Here is a 26312-nt window from a genome sequence, read left to right as displayed (position 1 = left end):
TGGGTGACTGAAGCGACAGAAATTTATTGCCTTATAATTCTAGAGGCTAGAAGTTCAAGATCAAGGTGTTGGCAGAGTTAGTTCCTTCTGAGGATTGGGAGGAAAAGATCTATTCCAGGCCTATTTTCTAGTCCCTGGTGGTCTCAGATGTTACATGGCAGGTAGATGCGATTCTCCTTGTGTCTTCAAATCACCTTCCTTCTGTATGTGTCTGTCCCAGGGCCCAAACTTCTTTTTATAAGGAGATGGTCATATTGAATTAAGGACCACCCTAATAACTTTATCTAAAGCTGATCATCTGCAAAGACCGTATTTCTCAATAGGATCACATTCACAGTTACTACGGGTTAGGACATCAACATGTTTGGGCGGGAGGGGGTGGGGGGACAGTCCTGCCCTCTGTTTCCTTCACTACCCTTTCAGCAGCGTCTGCACCTCCCTTCACTCCATCTTCGCTATGATAATTTTATTTGTATTTCTACCTTTCTTCCTGAGCTTTCTTGAGCTTTTGTATCTCTGCTTTTTGCTTTTGTTCTATAGTGATAATGGCATTAGATTTTTATAATGCATGACAAAATGTTGGTCTAAATTTTTATCTGATCTATATAGAGATATTTTTCTGTTGAGTGTTTTTTGACTCCCCTGTTTTCTGCCTCTTCCCTCCACATTTTTCCTTGTTGTGTCTCTCCATAGCTCCTACATTGTTCCATTTTGATTACTCAGTTTTGAGTGACTTGGGTTCATGGAAGATCAATGTGGGAAAGGGGCAAGAACATGTTTCAAGTTAGGGACATTTTAAAAAACAATTCTGAAATATATATGGAAATTCATTAGGCCTTTTCCCTTCCCTCTCTAGCCAGATAAAAACAATTTGCAATATAAATTGTGTCTTTCTCTTCTTATGGACAGATGATGATGATGTTGCTGGTGGTGGTGATGATGATGATGAGAAAGAGGAGGAGAATGGGGGTGGGGGACATGCCTAGTCCAAAGGATTCTTCTTTAAACCTATCTCCTGTATTTTTTGGAATCAACCTGTGCATCCTACTCCCCCTGTGGCAAGCCAATTTTGATTTTGCACTTTGGTGTATACCTTTAACCTTGATGAAATGCCTTTGCCAACTATTTCAGAGATTGATAGCCCTGGGTGATCTCTCCCTCTCTGAATTTTCCTGAATCCCTGCCAAATCCCCTCTGCTTTTAGCATTTTTGGCCTACTTTGAGGTCCAGGATTTCAAATGTTTCTTAATTTTATTGAACATTATGTTTGTGATTCTCCTCTTTGGTGTTTTGGAGTAACTTTCTAAGAGACAATAGATAGATTCTGCTTTTACACAAACTTCTGTATTTATTGAAAAGTTGAAATCTGCATTTTGAAAGCTCTTGCATTGTTATAGTTTTAAAAATGACCACAAATTCTTTGACATTCTTTCTGCTAAGAGGTGGAGTCTAATTTTCCTTTCCCTGGGCTCTGGACTGGCTTTAATCACTCAGAATGTGACAAAAATGACACTACGTGACTTCTGAGGTAAGTTAGAGCGGCCACCGGCCCATCTCGTTTGCTTGCCCTCAGAGCCTTGAGGCGCTCTGTAAGAAGGCCAACCACTTGCAGTCACTATGCTGTGAGAAAGCCAAAGCCATGTGGAGAGGCTACATTTAAAAAATGGGGTGATAGGTGATAGTTTCAGCTGAGCCCAGCCTTTGAGCCCTCCGAGCCTAGGTAGGTACCAGGCATGTCATGTGGGTGAGGAAGACTTCAGCCTATTCCAGCCTCCACCCATTTAGGACAACCCCACCTGTTTAAGCCTTTTCAGCTGAGTCACCCAGATGTTGTGAAACAGAGACAGGTTATGCTCGCTGTGCTCCGTCTGCATTCTTAACACCTAGAAGCCCTAAGCATAATAAAATGGCTACTGTTTTACATGGCACTAGACAACCAGAATGGCTTACTCATTCTGCACAATGGAATTTGAGAACTACTGTCTATGAAAATTTCCACCACACTCATGAAAATTGATGGGGTAGCTTTGTGATGTTTGTGCTGTTTGTGCTGTTTGTGCTTTGTGCTAAGTTAGAACTACATTTCTCAGAATTTCATTCCCTGTGGGGCTCCGGGTTGGAATGGGTGACGAAAGAAAAGTATGCAAGATTTGAAAGGTAGAAGGGCAGAAGCAGCCATTTTTAATGACCTAGAGGTCAGTGCAGGCATCAGTTGCTGCGGCAACTCAGATGTGTTATTCATATGCAGGTTCTCCTTGTTGGCATGGAGCAGAAGCCTGTACTTCTTTCTGCTCCTGATGGACAGGTTTTTTGTTTGTTTGTTTGTTTCTTGGAGTCCTGGGCCAGGTGAAAGTGCAGTGCTGTAATGAAAGACACTGGAGACTGGGAGAATGAGCACACCTCGGGGCGATCAACAATGTATACGGAGTCTGGAGTCTGTGTTGTTCTGTTTCCCCAAAGGTATCACATCTGGCAGAGCAACTGCGACCGAGTCTACTGCTTGGTTAAGTTTATGCAAGCGTGCAGTCATAAACCAGCAGTTGTCAGAGTCAGTGTTTTTTCTTTTTCTAACTTTCAGGGTTAGAAAGGTAAATTAAGCTGGGCTATGATGCCTACTTTAATTTGCTGAAGGTGGTACTAACTCCTGTGATTCTCCCCAGGGTGTGGTATTACTTTTGATATGCTACCATGGCTGGAAGAGGAGGCTTTCATGTGGCCATTCCTGCCATACTGACTCTTACTGAACAGGTCAAGAAACAAATATGAGGGCTTTCCCAGTTTTTTAAATTAAAATTTAATTTAAAATCTTTAAAAAATATGTTTATTGATTTGAGAGAGAGAGAGAGAGAGAGAGAGAGAGAGAGAGAGAGAGAGGGAGGGAGAGAGAGAGAGAGAGAGAAACATCAATGTGACTGAGAAACATTGACTGGTTATCTTCAATATATACCCTGAGCAGGGATCGAACTCACAACCTAGCTATGTGCCCTGACCTGGGATCGAACCTTCAACCCTTTGTTATATGGGATGATACTCCAACCAACTGAGCTGCACCAGCCAGGAGAAGTGTTTTCCCAAGGATGTGAAAGTATACATCCCAAGGATGCACTCAGGGACCCGACAAATTACTGGTAGATTCATGTACTCATTGTACCCACTCCAAGAGGGACTGGGGCTAGGACTCCATTTACCTCCTGTCTTTCATAAGTTTCCACTGTAACTTGGGAAGCATGATGACATTTCAGGTCCCAGTATCAACTCAGATTGTGTACCCCATAACCTTCAAAAGGTCTGGGTATTCCCCTTTCCCTAGTATGTATACCTGGAAAATGGCTGCAGGGCCCTTTGAGGAAGTGACTATGGTATGTATTTATGGAGGCATTGTAGGATCCTTTATCAAGGGGATCAATCTCCTTCTTCAGCAGGCCCTGAGTCTCAGAAGTGCCCTAGATCTGTGAAATGAGATGGCAAGAACCTGTTGTGGTGACTGATAGCAGGTTTTGCTCACTAACTTTCAATTTTTCAATAGAAACCAAGACATTTTCTAATCTGTTACCCCTCCCCCATACTTCTCCTATTAACACTATAGTCTATTAGCCATTGCCACAAACCATAATAGGTCAAAGGACCTTGAATATCACTCAGGCTCGGTCTGTATTACAATAAATATATTCACCTTAACTCTTAAATTAGGTGCCACCATGTGGGCTCTGCTGTCCCCAAATCCCATCACCCTGGTTGACGGAGAGCCCGATCCATGGCAGCATCTCCTGTAATCAGCCGGCATTACTGCTGAACTTCTCAAAGGTGCTGGTGTCCACCCCCCCACCAGTGTTTTCTGTATTGCTCTTGTGATGGAAGTGTCCTCTGGGCCTCCCTGAGGAACCCAGTGAGGGAGCAGGTTCTCTCATTCCAACGTGTATAACACTCATGCTAACATGTATAACACTCATTTTAACATTTGTACTTTCCTGAACCCACTAACACCTTCCTCAATATCCTGTCAAGGCACTTCACACATTTCTACTTCACGGCAGACCGACATTGTGTCCAAATTTCAAGGAGTCATCCCAACAGCAGATGAGCACTGATACCAGGTGGCCTTGTCAAGACAATGAGGGCGGGGTCATTGAGAGTACTCCCATGTCAATAGTTGCTCCCTTATCCTGCTTATACTCTTCCCTCCCTAATATCCTTAAGCTCCATTGCCATGCATGTCCCAGTTCCTGCTGATACATGTTGGCCAGGCATTCAGATTTACTGGCTGTGTATACAGTATGCTTCCAGAAGACGAATTCTCCTCTTGGGTTATGCTGTGACTTTTCCCCAGTAATTGGTTTGAAGGCAATTAGGGAAGATGGAGCCGGATTTTGTGGAGGACAAGCACCATTATGTGAAGTATCTGCTACAGGTGAGATCTTTCAGGAGTCTCCAATTGAATGAAGGATGTTCTCTTTTGGCAAGGGGGAGGGAGCTGCTTTTGCCAACCTGGAGGATTAAGAGGTATCAGAGCTCAAGGTCATTAGGCTCATGCACCCAGATATCCTCATCTTAGGTCTCTGATTCACACTTGTCATCACACCAGGTCCTTGACCTTGACATGAGATGTCTTCGGGCTGTTCAGTATTTTTTGAGCTCTGCTAGCTTAGCAATTAAATCCTGGACTCGATTTTCAGCAGAGTGCGCCCCATCTTGGCTACAAAGCATAAGAACCTCTTTAACCATGGCCATGGAGGCTTTCTCACTTTCCCAGGATGTCTCGGGTTGTTGTTCATCTGAGCACATAGTTTTTATTTTTGTTTTCTTCAAGATTTCTAACGCCATGAACCAAAAGCCAGCCAACTCTCGTCTTTATGATTACCTCTTTCTTACTTATCAGCAGTAATAGTGCCCTTACCAGTGTCTGACCTGTGAGTGACCCAGTTCCAGAATCTCATTCTCAGGGTTCACTTTCTAGAGCTACTTCTATTACCAACTGTTTTAGTCCAAAGTCTTCAAAAATGCAGAGTCTGAGATAAGGCGTTTCATGATGGCCATTACTTTGGAAAATGATTCATGAAGGAACAGGAGAAGGAAGGATGAAGCAGGAAAGGAGGAGAAGATAACCTAAGGGCACCTCGCTGAGTTGATCCCACTGTGGGAACGACAGGTTAGTCCTTCTCAGGACTCTTTGGGAAGTCATGCAGAGTGCACGTGAGAAGTGTCTGCTTGAGAGGGAAGAAGGGGATATTTATCCTTCACTCCTGTTCTTCCATGAAGATTGTCCCATGAGGAATTAACTTTCTTGCATTTCCAGTTTTTTGAAAATTTATTCGGTTCTTTTGTATCCTCTGAATATGGACTATACCATATTCTATATGTTCTCCTTTATTGCAATAATTTTTATTGATAATGTGCTATATTTGACTCCTGGGAGCCCTTCTAATTGTTTCAGTTTTGACCATTGGGAGCTTCTTCCTGTGACCTTTCAACGTGAACCCAGTGGACTTCAGTAGCATCCTTATTATCTAGTATGAACAGGTGCTCCATCTCACTCCTGCTCCCCATCGGAACTCACCCATTTCCCCAAGGAGCCCAGGTTCTTTTTCGTGAGACAGGGTATTTAGAAATTACAGTCTGGGCACTAGGGGTCCTCATTGGGTTGGTCATTGCTTCAAGGCTTTTTCCCTGGACAGAGCTAGAAATACGTATTCTTCTAGAAAAAAAATATTTCATGAGTTAATACTCCTATTTCCAATCCAAATACAGTTTTCTTTATCTATCTCTTTGATTTTATATCTTTTCACTCTTAGTCATTAACATAATTAATTTTCTTTAGCTTATTCTATGCGTACATATGGTAGTTTCTTTTAAAAATATTTTATTTATTTATATTTAGAGGGAAAAAGAAGGAGAAAGAGCGGGAGAGCAACATCAATGTATGGTTGCCTCTCATACTCCCCCAGCCAGGGACCTGGCCTGCAACCCAGGCGTGTGCCCTGACTGGGAATCAAATCGGTGACCCTCTGGCTCACAAGCAGTGCTCAGTCCACTGAGCCTCACCAGCCAGGGCTATATATGGTAGTTTCAGACATCATTAACAAACAACTTGTTTGCTTTATCTTATTATATTCACATGTAAAAGGTACAAACTATTGTTATTAGCAATATGACCCCTGCATACAATTTAAGATATTTTTGCAATTCTATTTTTTCCTTTAGAGTATATTCCAGTGGGACAGTATGGTCAAATTGATGTATTTTAAGTTATTGACTTAATTCTTCTCTATACAGTTAATCCATCAACTTGATATATTTTATATTTTGTTTTAAATTTTCAAGGGTTGATATTTTCCTATCTTGATTTAATTTTGTTTTATAATTGTAAACTATTTACATGGTTTTTAAGTTAAAAACTACAAAGCAAAGTATATTCAGAGAAGTTAACTTCTAACTCTATTCTCTCGAACCTGCTCCTTCCTTCCCGCTTTTTCCATTATATTTTAATTTATTCTTCCATTTTTGAAAATATGTACATTTTTCATATTTCCTCCATTTTTTGGTAGAATGCTATATATACTTTATTTTGCACTTTGCTTTTTTCACTTAACCATACATCATGGAATTCACTCCACACTGGTACCTAGAAATCTTATTCCTTTCCATAGCTGCATAGTTCTCCATTGTGTGAATTAATAAATTGAAGAGAGCACCAGTAGATTGGGAATCAGTAACGAGAAGGAGAGGATTGTCACTGTCGCTATTGCACTGGGGAAGGATGCAAAAGGAATAGTTTTGGGGGGATTATCAGGAGTTTAGTTGAGGACACCTTTTGTCTGAGATGCCTATTAGACATCCAAAGAGAGTTAAGAGTAGTCAGTTTTGTCTGAGTCTGGAGTTCAAGGGCAAGGTCTAGGCTCCACGTATACTTTGGAGTGAATAGCCAGGAAGTATGGTGAAGGAGTGGAGGAGTAAATGCTCCAGGCTGGTCAGTTTTTCCATTCTTATTAACTCCTAACTCTAGCTGAGATTTCAGTTGCCTGATTTTATCCTGGGACCCCAGTTTGATGTGCCTGGTGCACACAAAGGCAATCACTGCCTTAAAGCAGAGGAGGGAAGAAGCAAGAGGAAGTGTAAGCTTGTTTCCGCTAACCTACTTCTCCCTGCCCCAGGCTATACAACGAACCAGTCCCACCGCTTCAGGAGCACCACTTTTATCTCCCCAGAGGTTTCCTCCTGTCAGTGTCATTAGTTTCTAGAATTCATGTTCCCCTTAAGCTTTTCCTTGTTCGACTCTGGGGAAGGGAGTCAGCAATCTGTGCCAAGTTTCCATCTTTGCAGGAACCAGAAATTCTGTTTGATTTTTTACATTAAACAAGGCAAAGAAATATGTATTTTTTTAAGAGAAAAAGATGAGGAAACTCTGGTTTATTATCTCTTTCAAATATCCTGTGAACACATCCCCAAAAGACTGAATCTAATTACAGTCAAGTTTAGGAAAACAAGGCTTTCACAAAGCTGGGAACTGCATACTGGGTGAGAATTGAAAATTGCCTACTGCTAGAAAAAAGTGTATTCCATGTAAAGAAATGTTATAATATAAAAGATGGAAATTTTACCATAGCTAAACTTGTGTAATGTCTCCTTAAGAAATACTTTCCCAGTCTTCAGTGTAAAGGCAGAGAGATATCAAAGTTCATCACAGATTATTTTGTAGGAAAGTTACAATCAATGTTAAATACAACCACCATTAAAATAAACAAGAGACGTAGATTATGAAATTAAACTAGATAACATAATTTGAGGTACATAAAATTTAAATAGAGATTATAAAAGTATTCCAATGGAAATTCCTATCATTTTATATAATTTCTGTTGATTGACTCTATGTTCCTAGTATATTTTCTTTTCTATTTCTGTTCTGGTGGCAACTTAATTTTTTTTTACAAGACATATGTGCTTTTAATCCACGAGTACAAGTGACTATGGAGTCCAAAGTGAAAGTTTCCCTGCAACAGCTTTCTCCCCTCATGGAGGTAACAAGACATTACTCCCAGAGATAACCAGTCCTGACAGTTTTGCATTTATCTGGCCTGTCTTAATCTGTTCAGGCTGCTACAACAGAAGTACCATAAACTGGGTGGTGTATAAACAGCAGGAATTTATCTCTCACCGTTCTGGAGTCTGGGAAGTCCAAGATCAGGGTGCCAGTAGATTTGGTGTCTGGTGAGAACCTGCTTCTCGGTTCAGAGGTGGCCCTCTACGTGTGTCCTTCCATGGCAAAGCGGCGAGCGAGCTGGCTGGGGTCTCTTTTATTAGGACACTAGTCCCACTTACAAGGGCTTTGCCCTCATGACCTAATGCCCTCCCAAAGACCTCACCTCCAAAATATCATCACACTGGGGACTAGGCTTCAACAGATAAATTGTGGCGGGAACAAACATTCAGTCCATTGCACCTTTTCATGTATATTACACAATATTACATGTACACACACACACACACACAGGATCATTATGTATATATTTTCTGGACCTTATGATGGTCACGTTCCCATATTAACACATTTAGATCTATGTAATTATTTTAAGTAGCTGAAATTCATTTTTGTATATATATTAATACATTACATTTTTATTTTATTGAAATGACACACAAAAATATAAAATTGAAATGAATTATATTTTCTTTTGTGTTTTTAAAATGGCAACATTATAAATACAGGGTGGGGCAAAAGTATGTTTACAGTTGTGAGTATGTGAAACACAGAGTTCATTCTTGTATTACTTATTAACTACTGTGTTCTTTTCCATACAAACATCCATAAACCTGCTTTTGTCCCACCCTGTATAATCTGTGTAAGTAGTACCTGGACATCTGTCCTGGTTGTATCTCTTCTAAGTCACCAGTATGTATTTTTGCCCATTCACTAAAAGAGGGAATGAAGCCACAGCTCTATAAGGCTGGAGTGTACAAAGCAATGCATCAGTAGCAGAAGCAAATGGACTCCTGCAGCCTGCGCTTTAAGAATGGTGATTGGAGGGACAAGTACTCAACAGTTTCTCAGATAAGAAAACAAAGGTGCAGGATTAAAATTAACATTAAAGAATTTGTTTATATGGGCTTATATGGGACAGGCAGAAAAGCTTCCTGCAAAAATCCTTTCTCTGAGGTACTTTCTCCTATTTAAGGTTGGCCTAATAAAGAAGAAAGGAGCTGTGTTCTTGAAATGAGAGCAAAACCTCAGGCCTCTAAGGTTGACATAGAAAGAGAAACACGGAGAGAGTTCTCCTTGAAAAACTGTCTATGGAACGCGAGGCTTGATCGCTGAGGGAAAAATTAACGTCAAAGGAAGCCTGTTGCACTGGGAGACAAAACTTCATGTACTTTAGGCAAAGGGAAGGGGGCAGGGAGAAAAAATAGTTTTGATAAGAAGGAGGAAATAACTTCCAGCTAAATTTCTTAAGAGGTCTGCCTTAGTACTTCAGGCATTTTAAGAATTGCCACGTGGCCCAGGGATCAGGCCTTGTTCCTTTTGACCTTGGAAGAGAGGGTTAGTATTGCTGGGCGTGGTCGTGGGTCATAGGCACAAAGTTATCCAACAGTAGGTGTGATGGGGGACTCAAACGGGGGAAAATTTTAGTTTAGGTGATAGCTAATAAGTTTAGTAATTAATATACGTGAAAAGCTATCGTTCCAGGAACTGAGGGTATGACCTACCCTGACTCCAGGAGACCATACGCACTTCCACCTTGGTGCCCCGGGAGGACTCAAGCAATCAAGATGGTATCTGAGCCATTGTGTTCCAGGGTGAGATGCCCACTGCCAGGGACAAGCTGAAAGAATGCTGCAGCTTTTACCTGATTAACTTTTCCCCTGAATTCCAAACCCCTTTCCTACACTTTTTATCTCCTTATAGAAAGGGTCAGTTTAAAATGGATTTAAGATGATCTGTTAGGGTACAAACCCACCGTCTTCTCAGATTGTCGATGATCTGAGTAAGAACCCATAAAGATTCAATCCTTGTCTCTGCTTATTGGGTCTGGTAGGTGACAGGCAGCGCAAACACCGGCTTTTCCGGTTTCAGGTACGTGCTGCAGCCACCTGCTCTCAGGAGCTGATAATATCCAAGCAGACATGAAATGATTGGAGATTACAGAAGCAATTCCTACTTTAGTGGGGATTAGATTTGCAGGCCTCTGAGATCCCTTTCAATATTGAGATCCAATGCTATTAAAAGAAACAACCACACATACCAAACCCCCTTCAGCAGAGCTGACATTGGACATGGGGGTGGGTTGTGAGGTGGGGTGGCTCTGTGCAGTGGAGAAGCTATTGGAGGGTGGAGAGGGGCTGGGGAAATATTACTAGCAGCCCTCGTCAATCTAAACAGTTTGATTTAAAATGTATTGTGGCCTTGGCTGGTGTGGCTCAGGGGATTGAGTGCCAGACTGTGAAGCAAAGGGTCACTGATTCCCAGTCAGGGTGTATGCCTGGGTTGCAGGCCAGGCTCCCAGTGTGGGGCACTTGAGAGGCAACCACACATTGATGTTTCTCTCCTTCTCTTTCTTCTTCCCTTCCCCTTTCTCTAAAAATAAATAAATAAAATTAAAAAATAAATAAAATGTATTGCAAAGTTTATGGGTGTGCAGGTGGGGGCAGGGTAGGAGAACTCCCCTAAGTAGATGAAATATTGCATTTGACCTGGAAGAATAGACAGCATAGCACTGTTATTTTTTCTAATAAGTAGAGCATCAAATGAAAAGAGAGGCAGTCTTCCCTAGTTGCCATTCCACTACACTGCTTTGACATTTTAACAGCATTAAAACATGAAATGATATTGACTCGTGAGAGATACAAGAAGTAACACTTTCTGAAAGGAGGTAGAAATGGCCACAAGGCCTGGAGGTCTCGGTGGTACCAAGGAGGAGTGGTGACAGGGGTTGATGAACATGGCACTGGTTCCAGGAGGAAGCAGTAAAAGCTCCTGGGAGGCTCAGGACCAGCAGAGGTGGCCATAGCGTCCAGGGAATGGTAAGTATTGGATGACCAGATTGGATCATGAGCCCATGCAGGATGCTTAGAGATTTTGCACAATACTTGGGCTATCACAAAGGTAATAAGAACCAGCGAATATGGGTTTCCTCTGCAAGGTATTGGAGACTTGGAAGATTGGGGAAGAATACTCCCACTGCAGATCAATGTCGAAAGAACAGAAGGGGCTCTTCTGGCTTCAGTTGTGAGTTTCAGAAATAGAATTTCTTCCCTTCACAGCAGCAGCACAGCAGTCCGGCCGGTTAGGCTGTCCACAGCCACCCGTCCCCAGCCACCCTTGGGGAAGTAAGCCAAACGGGGAAGTCAGGAAGCCCTGGGCAGGTGGCATTTTCCACAATGACCTCAGTGAGCATGTGGGCAGCAAAGACACTCATATTCTGCCAGGTAACTTAGAGAGGAACTCACAGGTTTTCTTCATGTAAAGGGCAAAGATCCTGATCCATTTGATGGCTGCTTTGAATGTTTCCTTTATTTGGAAGAAAAACACATTAAATTTGGGAAACACTGTTCTAATCTGTGATTCCTGTGTTAAAATGTAAAACAGTGTGGGGGGATGGGAGAGATTTCCAGATAGCAAATAAGGCAAAGCGAGCAACGCCTCAGCACCTGCTTCCCCTTGAATATCATTTTGGCAAAGCTTGGGTGATTATAGGGAAAGTGGGAATGCCACAAAGATTAGGCATGGAAAGCTGAGGGGCTGGAGATGCCACCTCTATGAGATGTGTATACACTCACACATGCTTACGTGAACACACAGAATTGTGTTTATGCACACAGGTGCTTTGGATGACTATACCATTGAAAGCAAAATTTTAATCAAACTTTAAACTGTACAACTTTATTTTACATTCACCACAGAAGAAGGCACTCTCCTGGAATAGACCCTTTCACTAAGAAAGTGGGCAGATTTCCTCTTTCCTTCTCTCCTGTGTAACCTGGCTGTTCCAGTCTACCGTACTCTTTCCTGGAAACACAAGTTCCTGTTTTTCTGCAGCTGAAGTGGACACTTTTTATATCTTACTTGCCTTAAAGCTTCTTTTTAAATCAGTTTTCATGTCTCAAGAATGTGTCCCAATGAACTAATCTGGTATCAGGCAAGTCACTACTGACTTATTGTGACTTGTGCTGAACCTCCTAGATGACCTACAGAGATATATGTTTTGTTTTGTTTTTGCAATAAAAACCTTTATTTTTAATGTGATCTGGAGTATAAGAGTAATTGTTTTACAAATGGAACTGATTACTAGAAGAAACAGTCAGAAAACCAACTTGGTATTTGATGTGAATCATTAAGAATTTAAGTTTCAAATCCAATGGAGAAGTTTGTTACCATCTTTCGGCTTTGTGTTGGACTGTTCTGAGATCATTTCCTCAGCCCTGACATTGCCCAACAGGGCTTGGTGTTGGCTGATAACAAGAGACAAAAACGCATTCTCAAGCTTTGTGATTTTGCTGGGCTCCAGTTTATAAAGATACCCCCTTACACTGGCATAAATAACAGCTGCTTGTTCTTCAATAGCCATGGCAGAGTACATTCCTTGCTGCAGCGACTCAGACAGATGCACACCATGACTCAAGAGTTGCGGAGTGACAGCATTGAGATCAGGGCAAAACCGAGCCAAAGCAGCCACCTCCTGATTCCAGCTGCTGGCTTCATGGCCCTGGTTTGGGCAGCAGATCAAACTTGGGACACAGGCGAACTAACATTAATGGCAGGGTGGATACCTCTGTAGAACAGTTCTGTTTCCAAGAATATCTGTCCGTCAGTGATGGAAATGACATTCATTGGAATGTAAGAAGACACATCACCAGCTTGTGTTTCTGTGACTGGTAAAACAGCCAAGGAGACACCATCAAAAGAATCATTTATTTTGGCTGCTCTCTCTAGCAGATGGGAGTGTATATAGAACACACATGAGGACAGGCTTCAGGACCCGGGGGTTGGAGCAGCAGCAAAGGCATCTTACAATAAGCAACAGCCTGTCTGGGTAAGTCACAATAAGTGACCAAAGCATGTTTCCCATTGTCCCTAAAATATTCTCCCATAGGACAGCCAGAATAAGGAGCAGGTACTGCAGCGGGGCAGCATTAGAAGCAGCAGCTGATACCACCAAGGTGTACTTGGTGGCATTTGCATCTGTAGGTCTCTTCACCAATAGGGCAACAGTGGATCTCTTCTGACCAATAGCAATGTAGATACATTCTACATTCTTTCCATCAGATCCACCATTGAAAACATTTCTGGTTAATGACTGTGTCAATAACAATTGATGTTTTGTCAGTGTCAGTCACCAATAATCAGCTCACACTGACCACGACTGACTACTGACTGGCTCCAAGCTGTCCACAACCTTAATGCCAGTCTGCTTTGGTTCCCACACAGAGATTGGAGGAAGGATTCCAAGGGCTTTCAGGCCAACTCACCTATGGGTCTTGGAACCAACCCTTTCCATCAACGACATTACCAAAAGCATCTACTACATGACCCAACAGATCCTCACCAATGGGAACATCCACAGTGGCTCCTGTTTGCTTCATAATACCTCCTTCCTTAATTAGTTTATCATTTCTCAACACAATACCACCAACATTGTCAGGTTCCAAGTTCGGAGACATACCCTCTAAGCCTGAAGGAACTCTACTATTTCTTCTACTTGAACATTCTTCAGGCCACGTACTTGGGCAATGCCATCACCAAGACTTAAGACATGCCCAGTCTCTTCAAGGTCAACAAAAGTATCAGCTCCAAGAATCCACTCTTCAAGATTAGAGGACATCTCAGCAGTGCCTGTCTTCTGAAGACGACTGCTAGGGCCATGGAGATTTCTTGCAGCAACGATGAACCCAGGGCATTTTTGGAGACCAGCCTGTCTGCCAAGGAAGAGTAGGCCATGGCCATGGTGACACGTGTACAGCATTTTTGTAACTTCATGGCAGTTTCTCTGTAGCCATAGCCTCTATAATGACTAGATATGGTTTTTAATTGTACCTCGAGAGTAGCGGCAAACAGTAGAAAATTTGAGTGTTATAAAAGGCTGGAAAAAACCCTCCTTAAATTATCATTATATATATTTTGTTATTAAATTGTCAAAATTAATAAATTATTAACAAAAGAACTAACCCTTATGAAACACTTTCTAGATGCCAGGCACTGTTCTAAGTGCTTTGCACATTATCTATTCAATTATCAGGACAACTCTGTGGAATAGGTTCCATTTCATCCCGGTTTTGCAGATGAGGATATTGAGGCAGAGAGAGTTTGAGCAACTAGCCCTAGATCTGACATCTAGGATATGGTGCAGACAGGGGTTGAACTCATAGAGTCCTTCTCAGTCAGTCAGTGGCATTTTTTCCCTGGGGAAATGGGTAATGGGGATGGCTGTTAGAGAATCTCAGATTACACTCACCGGATAGTCCTGTCTACAGTTTCTCATGGGAATGAGGCAGCCTCCAACTCCAGAGGTATCTTAGAGCTTTTGTTTGACACTAAGAAGTTGCGTCACCTTTTTAGACCTCAGTTTTCTCTTCAGTCAAACAAGGAGGGTGTTCTAGATAACACCTTCGGCATCCCTGCATTAAAACGCCGTTCTCTTGGTGCTTGTGAGGAAGAAGCAGGTCAGTGTCTGCTTCCTAGACCCTCCAAGCTAGGAGCTGCAGGTAGGGCGTCACCTGCATAAACTGATAATAAGAGATGAAGGTTAGGGCTCCAGGAAGCCTGGACCTTTACCTAAGAAACAAAGAAACAGTTGTCTATTGCCCGCTGTGTGTTTTAAACAGATTATATAATTTAATTCTCACAGTACATTTGTGCAGTAGATAGTATTGTCTCCTTTTTTAAAAAATGAAGCTGAAACTTAGTCCTACCAAGTGACTTGCCCACGATGGCCCAGTTAGGAAGGGATGAAGGCAGGACTGAAATCACTTGTGTTGACTCCAAAGCCCGGGGCACATTTCTCAACCCGCCCCTCCTTTAAAATCAGTTATGTCATTCCATTCTTACTGCAAGCCTACGTGATAGTTACCATCGCCCCATTTCACTGAGGAGGAAAGTGAGCCTCAGCTCACTTGCCAAATCAGGGGCCTGGTTCCGAGTGGGCGGGAGAAGAGGCATCAGGAGCGTGCACGATCGTGCGGGGGCGGCAGGCGGGCTCCTCCCCTTCATGCTGCTCGGCCGCGCAGCTCCCCACTTTTTCAGGTCCCAGGCCCAGGCATCGCCCTCCTAGAACTACATTTCCCGACAGGGCGCGGGCGCGCGCACGCGCACCGGGGCCTCCACCATGGCGACAGTGCTGTCCAGGGCGCTTAAGCTCCCGGGTAAGGAGTGGCCCCCTCGCGACCACCCGGCCCCGACCCGGGCTAGGGAGATGAGGAGGCCAGGATCTGGGGGCGAAGCGGGTCGAGGCTTAGCCACACCCCGGGCGGAGCTGCGTGCACGCGGAGGCGAGCGATGCAGTTCCCGTGGGCTGGGGTTAGTGGCGCCTGGCGGTTCGGAGATCGCGGGCTCGGAGTGAGCCGGGGAGACCCGCTGGAAGGGATCGCTCGAGGCGCGCGGGGCAGGTGGCCAGGAGCGGGCTGACGCTGTCGCGGTGGCGAATGTCAGAACGCGCGTCGCCGCCCTCTCAAGGGTAGGGATGGTAAGGGGAGCATCCTTTCCCCAGTGTGCGGACGGTGTACAGCTGAGTCTCCAGCTCCCTCTCTCTTGGGTTGCACCTGAACGGCGGCCGGGCGCGGCAGGACGACGTGTGACCCTCTGGAGCAGCCTGCCCTCTAATTGATGGGTATTTTCTCTCCGAGTTTACAGAAAAGGAAAATGGGAGTTACTTGGCTGATTGACTTGTCCAAAGTCACGAAGCAGTATTGGAAAAACCTAGACTTGAACGCTGCCGGAGTTTTAACACTAGATCCTGGCCTTTTGATTCCACTTAGCCTCTGGCTGTCCAGGCTGAGCATTTGGGAGGGAAATGATACGGCACTTGCAAGTTGCAGATAAAGTATAGAATATTTTTAAAAGAAGCACTGGTAGTGATGACAGCTTCCAGAGCCAACTCAGTACTTTGGGCAGCGGTCCCAAGTTTTTTGTTAGCTTGTTGTGTTGTTTTTAACCTTCAGAATGGAACTGTGCTGCTAGAAACTTGCTACTCTAGTAAATGCATATTCTATTCTGCCCAAGTGAAATTTAAATGTTAAGGCTTTAAAAATTTCATGATTCTACCTAACTAACTTTTAGACATTAAACTATAAGCATTTGCTGCTAGCTTAAGGGGTTAGTGGGCAGAGCAGCTGCTTTCACAGGCATTGTTAGAAAGGGCTTGGCTAGTCAGGTGTCCATCCAGTGGATATCCAGCATAGGATGCAGGGGCTTGCAGTCTGCTACACCGAGCCACGGAAGACAGCGTTGGCTATGGATTTGATATGAATTTGCATTTCTGTCTCCAGACTTCATGACCTAAGATTCCTCCCCCCACACATGGGTTTATTAGAACATTGGAAAGAACGCAGATAATATTTACCTTGGAATGTGTATGTAACATTGAGCTGAAAGGGGGGAAATGTCCCTCTACCTGCATGATTGATTAACTTGGAAGAAAGTAGCCTTGTGTATCCTTAGTGTAGGATGATATCCTCCCAAAGGAAGTAATGAGGTGTCAGACATACTTAGTTTTACTTCTTTTTTCTTTTACTTTCACCCCCCGCCCCCGTCCCTGCAACATAGGTAACAGTTACTCTCTGAAGATGGGAATGCCAGAAAATCTTGCTTTCAAAACTCAAGAAAATCTTGCTTTCAAACTCCTGAGCTCTTCTGCAGTCTCACATCCTGAGGCTGCGGCATTTTTACCCCCTGGAGTATTCAGTTGCAGTAACTCGGTCATCTGATAGGGTAGAGAAACCACAGTCTGGTCCTTGGGCCTGTGTTTGGGCAGCAGCTTGCCCTGAGCAGTCAAGTGAGTTTGATACTTTTGAATGCTCAGAGTAGCCATACATTCTTTTATCTGATATGGGTTGGTTCTTTGTTTCGAGGTTTGCTTTTGTTGTTGTTGGTTTGTTTTTTTTTTTTGGCTTATGCTTCAGTTGTCCCTTGCCTTTTCTCCCTTCTACCCCAAATACAATTTTTAGCTTTTAAGTAAAATTTGCTTTCTTTTAGTTGTGTTTGGATACACTGTCATTGGGATTGTGAGACTGCTGTTCTGTTTGGGTTACTGTGTCATGCTACTTTAGTTAACTTCCTCACTATTCTTTTAAAGGGGCAGAAGTGACAAATATAACATTATATTAGTTTTAGGTGCCCAACACAATGATTCAGTATTTGTGTGTATTGCGAAATGACCACCATAGTGGTGTCCTTCCTATTTTTTATGTGTAAGGAAGCAGAACAGAATGGCAACTAAGAACATAAGACAGGCTTGAATTCAAATCCAGTCTTTACCAGATTAGTTAATTAATCTCTTTAAGCTTTAGTTTCTTCATGTATAGTAATAATATTGTGGAACATTCACTGTGTTCCACACACTACTACATATCGACCTCATGGGGTTATTTAGCAAAGTCAAAGAGATGGATATACTTGAGAGGTTTGTTAACCTTGGCATGTGTTAGTTATACCATAAGTGTTAGCTATTGTTATTATCATCATTAACACCATGATCGTTTATGAATGTGATACTGGAAGGGAGGCTGATGTAATAGTGAGATAATGACATGTCCTCAACCTCATGAAGAAAGAGCAGTGGCTGGGACTGCACTGCACAGTCTCATACCCTTCCACCAAGCCCATGATGGAAAGATGTTTGGCTCACATGCATAGAATGAGGTTAATTAATAACAGAAGGACAGTGTGACATTCATAAAGCAGCCTGTGAGACTGTTTATCTTTTAAGCATATATCTTTTTAGTTCATTATAAAGTTCGAAGGTCAAACACTGAAAGGAACATCGGCATAATGTTATTGCAATGATTTGTTTTATTATGTGTAACTTGGAATGATCATGTGCCCTGCCTGGGTAAACTAATCCATGATGTGGATTATTTATCTTTAGTTGCAGTAGAGTGTATAGTATAGTCTGTGTAAACTATAGTACATGTCATAGAACAGTATATATTGTAGTATGTTCTTAGAAACCTTTGGGGATGGTACAGTTGCATCTCTTTCCTATTTACGTTTTCCTCCATACTGTTTTGGGAATGGTGTGTAACTAGCGTTTTCAGTCTTTCTACAGGGAAAGTGATAGCTATGGAAAGCTCATTTGTATTGATGTATTGTGAAATCAGTGTCTCCTCCTCTATTCTTTGAAAAGGTTTCGTTCGTTAAGAGTGAGGGTGGTGGCTGAAATCATCAGAGAAGAGAATGCCGAAGTGCCCTGAGCTTAGCAGCATGGTTTTGATGTTGGCTCCTCAGCCCAGAGAGTTGATGTTTATGCACCCTTGTCTTTCTGTGAAACATAGAAAAAAACGTTCACTTAGGAGTTCTCTAATCAAAACTTGTGGTCTGTAATAATTAAGCAGAGGTTTGTCTTTGAACTGTCTGGAAAAATATGTACTATTAATAGTGTAAAAGTAAATATTTATCTTAAGGGTTTGGGCAAGAATTGGCCCTCATTTTCTGTGATCTGTAAAAGAAAGATGCAAGAGTGAGATAGCCTCTGAGTTCTTGCACTCTTGCCTTTATACTTCACAAATGTCGTGTCTGGACCAGAGTTCTTGTACTTCACAAGGTCGTTTACGTATTGTGGCATGGTCTTTGAGGAATGTATGTTAGTGTGGAGAAGTCAGTCTGATTTTTGTTCCCATCATTAGTGACTTCATTCTTTTTCCCTTGGCCTGGCTACTCATACGTTTCTTTCTTTGTCCTTGAAGTTCAATGACTTTACTAGACCATGTCTCAGTTTTGATTAACCTCTATCAGTTTTTCTTGAGAATCATTGTATTCTTTATTCTGCAGTTTTAGGTCTGGCTTTATTGAAGGAACTTTTTTTGATATATCTTTTATTTTATTATTTTTTTCTTTACTCCTCACCCAAGGATATATCCATTGGTTCCAGAGAGAGAGGAAGAGAGAAAGAGACAGAGAGAGAGCGAGAGAGAGAGAGAGACATCGATGTGAAAGAAACATCTGTTGGTTGCCCCACCTCAACCCCCCTGTATACACCTTAACTGGGAACTGAACCCACAGCCTAGGCATGTACCCTGACTGGGAATTGAACTGTGACCTTTTGGTTTATGGGACGATGCTTCAAACAACTGAGCCACACTGGCCAGTGATGTATATCCTTTAAATACTGGTTTTTATTCCATTTCTCCCCCTTTTCTCCTCTTCAGTTATGCATTTATTGGATCATCTTTGTTTTCTATAGTCATCCCTTTTTTTCTAGACCTAGTAAAAGCCTTCCTTTCCTCATTTCCATGGGAGGAACATCGGTAGTTGGTACAGACTTCAGAGCCAGATTGTCTGTGTTGGAATCCTTGCGCTGCTACTTACTTGCTGTTTAGCTATGGGCCAGTTAGTTAAATGTCGAAACCTCAGTGTCCTCATCTTTGAAATGGAGATAATGGGGTGCCTAGCTCAAAGAGATGTTATGAAGACTTCCTGAGATAAGACAGTAAACGGGTCGAAAGGGTGCATACCAGGGGTTCAGAATTGCCAGCTGTCGTTCCTTCCATTTCATTTTTCTTACCTTTCACCAGTCTCTTCGTTATTGTCTCTGACTGTTTTCAGTGTCTGTTATTTCTGCTGATCCCAACAGAGATATTGTTTCTAAAATTGTTTTATTGTCTTCCATTTTTCTGTGCCCTGCTTGTTTACTCGTTATCTTCTCTATTGAACTGTCATTTCTCTTAGAAATATGTTTTTTCTTATTTCAGAGAAGGCTATTTTCTTTAATTTCTTGGATTCCATGGGGAAGTATCTGTTCATTATTTCTTACATTTCACGGTGTCACTTGTTTGGCATTTGTTTTTTAGTTGGTATTGTTTGATATTTTGTTGTAACTTCTTTCTTGATTATTTGGACAACTTTATAGTATCTTACAGAATGACTGCTAGTGATGGCCTCTTTCTGATTGTTCTTCATATTTACATGGGCAGTTGTTTTACGATGGGCAGAGGCGGGGGCTGGAGGAGGGAAGTAGGGCAGTTGGAATCCAGAGTTTAATGTAGGCCTGCTGACTCAGATTCCCTTTTTCCCAACTGCTGCTCCTTGGTGGATGTCACTGTCCCAGCTAGCAGGGGGCTGCCCGTTTGTCACAGGGCCTCAGCGTGCTTGCTGACTTATCATTTACTTCTCTTTGTTTCTTGTGCCAGTTATTAAGTTATTGCCCCTGAAAGTGGATCTGGGCCCATTTATTTTTTATTTTTTTAATCCTCATTCAAGGATGTGTTTTTATTGATTATAGAGAGAGAGGGGAAGGGGAGGGGGAGGAAGAGAGGGAGGAGGAGAGGCTGGGGCGAGAGAGAAACATCTGTGTGAGAGAGAAACATGGATCGCTTGCCTCCCATGTACAGCCGGACACCTGACACCCCGCCAGGGGATCCCGCCTGCGGCCTTTCTGTCGTAAGGGTGACTCTCCAACCAGCTGAGCCACCCAGCCAGGGCTGGCGTGTTCATTTCTAAATCACACATGTATTGACGTTGTACGAACCAAACACTAAACTTCACACTAAAGATTTTACTTCCCATAGGTCCTGGCTGGGTAGCTCAGTTAGAGCATCATCCCAATACACCAAGGCTATGAGTTCAATCTCCATTCAAAGCACATATAAGAATCAACCAATGAATGTGTAAATAAGTGAAACACCAAACTGACATTCTCTCCCACTCTCCCTGTCTTCCTCTATCATTAAAATCAAAAATAAAAAAAGATTTTACTTCCCATATCGGGTTTTATTGCTTCATTTCATGTCTTGAGCAGACTGAGACATGATAAATGAAGTGATATCACCAAGATCACAGTGATCAGAGGCAGAGATTAACATCAAGAATTCTTTTTCCCTTTTAAATTAGACTTTTATATTTCTTCTTAACAGAACATTTAAAGTCGCATTTACATTAGTCACAGCTTACCAAGTACTTTCCAAAAACAGAAACTTTTTCTTGGTTTCTACTTGGTTATGACATGAAATAAAGGGTAAAATCATCCAGTCACTGGCAGGCAGGGCCAAGGGGTGGCTTGTGGGGAGGTGTGTGCATGCCCTCCTTTAATTTTCACCTCTTGGCCACCCCTGATAAACATAAGGTCTAAGTGAAAACAGGCCCTTGTTGTGTAAACCATCTTTAAGACAAGCCCTCTGCCTCCACGAGTTCCTGCTTAACCCCAACCCTCCCAGAATACCTGCTCAGAACAGCATTTCTAGAGATAAACACTGTTTACCTGAACAGGTACTTGAAAGGGCGTCAGAATCCCAGGAAGGTTCTCAGGAGTGAATTCCCAGTGAAACCTCTCCAGGTGGCATTTAGTGTTCATCTTCTCAGTTGTTTTGTACAAACAGCTGGAAGCCACAAATACTGGACTGTGAGAGGCAATGTAGAGAGAATAAAATTGTTTTAGAAGTTTAGGGAAGTCCCAGGAAAGATAGGAGCACCACATACCTAAGGAAGTGTGGAAGGTTTTATGGAAAGCATATGGAAGGTTGATGATGTAAGAGCTATCGTCTTTTTCATTAGAGAGATTCACACAAATTAAAATAGGTTTTAAATAAACAAAAAATCATAAAAAGGCACTTGAAATTTGCTTTCTCTTTTCCTTTCCAATTTCTTCAACTCATGCAAATAGTACTTCCAGAACACTGTGATTTTCCTTTCTTCTAGCATCCCCCACCCCATTCTTTCCTCCATGCTGGCGTCTGTTTTACAGAGCCACAAAGGTCCTGGCTTGTAAATCTGCTTTGTTTCATTTTGTTTAGTTCTGTGTATTTTCCTAAGTGTTTAGAGTTGGCATGTGCTTGGTGAGGATTTCTCCTTCCTTGTTCTCCTTGAAGCCTCTCTTCCTGATTTTTCAGGGAAGAAGAGCCCAGACCTAGGCGAGTATGACCCCCTCACGCAGGCCGACAGTGACGAGAGTGAAGATGATCTCGTGCTGGACTTGCAGCAGAAGAATGGAGGGGTCAAAAACGGGAAGAGTGCCCTGGGAGAAGCACCAGAGCCCGACTCCGACGCTGACATTGCAGGGGCTGCAAAGCCTCACCTCTCAGAGGTCACCACGGAGGGGTACCCCTCGGAACCCCTCGGAGGCCTGGAGCAGAAGGCAGCCTCCTCCCTCGTGTCCTACGTGCGCACATCTGTGTTTCTGCTGACTCTGGTGATCTCCATGATCCTGGTGCTCGTGTGTGCTTTCCTGATCCCCTGCCCCCCCAGGGACCTGCACAGCACGTGGAGCCGCCGCCTGCGCCCCCAGGGAGGTGAGTTGTAGGATTTCCAGCCCTAATTCTGTAAAGCTTCTGATTGCATTGAAAGTTTCCTACAAGTCCTTAAAAACTAGTGTGTGTCATGTAGCACTTCCTGCCCTGTGTGTTTTTAGGAGCCTTTAGGAGATTAAGGTTTGAAATAAAACAAAAAGATAGATTGATACAGCTCAAAAAACTTGGGAAGATCACTGCTTTGCTGTGTTTCTGTTGGCCTTGTTTTTTAAATTTTTATTTTTCAGTTATAACTTATTGTCAATTATTGTCAATATTATTTTGTATTGGTTTTAGCTGTACAGCATAGTGTTAGAGAGTCATACACTCTACAAAGTGTCCCCCCCCATTATTTCTAGTGCCCACCTGGCACCGTGCATAGTTATCACAATATTATTGACTTATGTCCCCTATTGTATTTTACATCGCTGTGACTGTTTTGTGACTACCAATTTGTACTTCTTAATACAATAGAGTATTATTCAGCCATAAAAAAAGAATGAAATCTAACCATTTGTGACAGCATGGGTGGACCTAGAGGGTATTACGCTCAATGAAAAAGTTAGTCAAAGATAAATACCATATGATTTCACTTTTATGTGGACTCTAAGGAGCAAAATAAATAAATGAACAAAATTGAAACAGACTCGGACACAGGGAACAGACTGGCGGTTGCCAGAGGGGAGGGGGCTGGGTGCAAGAGGAGTTGGCGTTGGTTTTCATTAGGCGCAAATGACAGAGCATTGGTTTGCTGGGCTCCTGAGGCAGCCAACGCCGTGTCAGGGCAGAGCAAAGCAGTAGGAAGGGCTGTTTAAGGGAAAGGTAAGGCCCAAGGCCTGGCCAGACCAGAAGCCAGTGCTCCTGTAGGACCTTCAGGCATTTGTTGATCACAGAAACCTGACCTAATTTGAATTTTAAAATAATTTCTTTTCAAGTAAAAGAAAGTTGCTTTCTTGCAGCAACTTTTCTTCTTTGTCCCTAATGGTTAGTTAAGATGGTGCTTCCCAAGTCATTCTAGCTATTTTGTCTCATTTTTGGAGCAGGACCCTTTAAAATACCTTGCTCTGGGGCAAGAATGGGGATTGCATCTAAAGTGTCAGTGCTGAGCAGTCAGCCCTGTCTTTTGTGAGCTGCATGAAGCTGAAAGAAGTCAGAACACACCACCCTCAAATGTGTCACTTTGGCATATTGATTATTTGGACGTAAAAGCACTTGAACAACAGCAGGTGCAAGAAGGCCACTCTGACCTTCAGTTCTTCCTAAAATCAAGAGGTGAAGCTTCCACGTGAGAGATGTTCTTTCTATACCAGCAGGGGAGAAACATCCTTATCACCAGAGACAGGACATGGGGCCAAGAGAAATGTGTACTGACCGATTTATTTATTTATTTATTTTTAAATTATATTTTATTGATTATGCTATTGCAGTTTTCCCAATTTTTCCCCCTCTATCCTCCGTGCACCCCCCAACCCTCCAGCATCCCTTCCCACTTAGTTCATGTCCATGGGTTGTACATGTAAGTTCTTTGACTTCTCTGTTTCCTATACCATTTTTGACCCCTTCCCATCTATTTTATGCCTACCAATTATGCTTCTTTTTCCCTGTACCTTCTCCCTGCTATTCCTCTCCTCCCCCTCCCCACTGAAAACCCTCCATGTGATCTCCATTTCTCTGAATCTGTTCCTGTTGTACTTGTTTGCTTAGTTTTTTGTCTTCATTATTTTTCTTTCCTTTTAGGTTCATTTGTTGATAGTTGTGAGTTTGTTGTCATTTTACTGTTCATATTTTTGATCTTCCTTTTCTTAGGTAAGTCCCTTTAACATTTCATATAATAATGGCTTGGTGCTGATGAACTCCTTTAACTTGACCTTATCTGGGAATCACTTTATCTGCCCTTCCATTCTAAATGAAAGCTTTGCTGGATAGAGTATTCTTGGAGGTAGGTCCTTGCCTTTCATGACTTGGAATACTTCTTTCCAGCCCTTTCTTGCTTGTAAGGTTTCTTTTGAGAAATCAGCTGAAAGTCTTATGGGTACACCTTTGTAAGTAACTGTCTCCTTTCCTCTTGCTGCTTTTAAGATCGTTTCTTTGTCTTTAATCTTGGGTAACTTGATGATGTGCCTTAGTGTGTTCCTCCTTGGGTCCAACTTCTTTGGAACTCTCTGGGCTTCCTGGACTTCCTGAAAGTCTATTTTCTTTGCTAGATTGGGGAAGTTTCCCTTCATTAATTGTTCAGATAAGTTTTCAATTTCTTGCTGCTGTTCTCCTTCTGGCACGCCTATAATTTAGATATTGGAACATTTCAGGTTGTCCCAGAGGTTCCTTAGCCTCTCTTCATTTTTTTGGATTCTTGTGTCTTCATTCTGTTCCAGTTGGATGTTTATTTCTTCTTTTGTTACAAATCGTTGATTTGAGTCCTGATTTCCTTCCTGTCACTGTTGGTTCCCTGCATATTTTACTTTATTTCATTTTGGGTATCTTTCATTTGTTCTTTCATTTTTCGACCAAGCTCAGTTCTGTGAGCATTTTGATTACCAGGACTTTAAATTCTCCATCAGCTAGGTTGGCTATATCCTCCTCACTTAGCTCTCTTTCTGAGGTTTTGCTCTGTTCTTTCATGGGGGCCCTATTTCTTTGCTTGGGGCCCCTGATAAGTTGTAGGGAAGGGCTTAGGTGTTCACCCAGGCAGGGCAAACCTTGCTGCACAGGGGTGCTGCCTGTGTGGAAGGGGCCAGAGAGGGAACTGTGAAGCTCACCTGCTCCTCTCTAGCACACTTTTCAACGAACTTGTGTGAGACCGGGAGTTTTGCCAAGGCAACTGCCGTAGTCCACAGCCTGCTCTGAGTCTCAGTTTCCCCTTAAGTCAGCCCTGCCCGTGCAGCCTGCCACCACGCTGCAGCCAGCCCTGCAGCCCTGAGGCCAGCCATGGCCTCACTGCAATTTCTCTCCATCCACTGCCTTACCAGTCTGGATGTTCTGGTTGATTTTTTCTTTAATTCTGTGGTTGTTGGAGTTCCATGCAGTTTGATTTTCTGGAACTTCTGGTTGTTTATTGATTTTAGGTGAGTTGTTTTTCTCCTTTTGGTTGTGTGAGGAAGCAAAGGGCTTCTATCTACACCTCCATCTTCACTGGAACTCTATATCCTCTTTTTCCAAACAGACCTTTTTAAAATACCTCTTATCTTCCTCTAGTCTCCACATATATTTTAGTTATTTTTTTATAGTTGCCTCTCTTATTGAACTTGGGATATAAGCACTTAGGCCTAGCCACCACTGGGTCTTCATTTTCCTTCTAGTACGTGTACAGTTTTATTAAATAAAGTTTAAATGCTTTTCTCATTAATCTCTGTCAGTCCCAGCTAGAAACCCTGCCAGGGCAGAGGAACAGGTTTCCTTCCCCTATAATATCCCCACACCCCTGTACTATCTTGATCTAGAAATATTTCATCTCTGACATTTCTGTGGTCCTAATTGAATTAGCTTTTGATGAGTTCTGTGTTCTCATCTTTACTTTCTCTTAAGGCAAAACTGGGTGGCTGTGACTTAAGTTATGTCTCTATGATACAGAACATCTTTTCCTTTCTTTTTTTGATTTTTCTAATTGAGCTCTTGTAATACACTGTGTATAAGTACAGTGTAAAAGCTAGTAACAAACTTTCGGCATATCCAACACCCAGCTTAGGAAACAAGACATCGTAATGACCTCTGAAAGCCCCATGTGTCCCTCTGGAGTGTGCCCCCTACTCTCCTGAGTTGATTTTTTAATTTTTACTTTTCTTTACAGTTTTACCACATATGTGTCCATAAGCTATATAGTCTCTAATTTTACCTAGTTTTGAATTTTATGTAAATATAATGTAGTCTTTTGTGAGTGGCTTTTTTGTGTAGCGTACTAA

General features: G+C 42.6%; 1 protein-coding gene and 1 pseudogene across 2 annotated transcripts in view; one reads left to right on the top strand and one right to left on the bottom strand.

Moving 5' to 3' along the window:
• Window positions 1–12328: 12328 nt before the first annotated feature.
• Window positions 12329–13823, bottom strand: LOC123813090 (annotated as a pseudogene).
• Window positions 13824–15213: 1390 nt separating this feature from the next.
• FAM234B (family with sequence similarity 234 member B) overlaps window positions 15214–26312 on the top strand; it is a 32213-nt gene continuing 21114 nt past the window's right edge. Inside the window, exons 1-2 of one of the 2 annotated variants that reach the window (XM_045829707.1) lie at window positions 15214–15345; window positions 22021–22419. In XM_045829707.1, coding sequence (XP_045685663.1) covers window positions 15309–15345; window positions 22021–22419 — 436 coding nt within the window. In that variant the 5' untranslated portion in view covers window positions 15214–15308. Of the gene's footprint in view, window positions 15346–15689; window positions 15810–22020; window positions 22420–26312 lie in introns of those variants that run through there. The other variant, XM_045829709.1, reaches the window with a different exon arrangement.

The sequence above is a fragment of the Phyllostomus hastatus genome, unplaced genomic scaffold (genome assembly GCF_019186645.2).
Source record: "Phyllostomus hastatus isolate PE091 unplaced genomic scaffold, TTU_PhHast_1.1 phas_scaffold_93, whole genome shotgun sequence".
Classification (NCBI taxonomy): Eukaryota; Metazoa; Chordata; class Mammalia; order Chiroptera; family Phyllostomidae; genus Phyllostomus; species Phyllostomus hastatus.
Note: the sequence above shows the minus strand (reverse complement) of the source record. Positions and strands in the feature narration are given on the sequence as shown.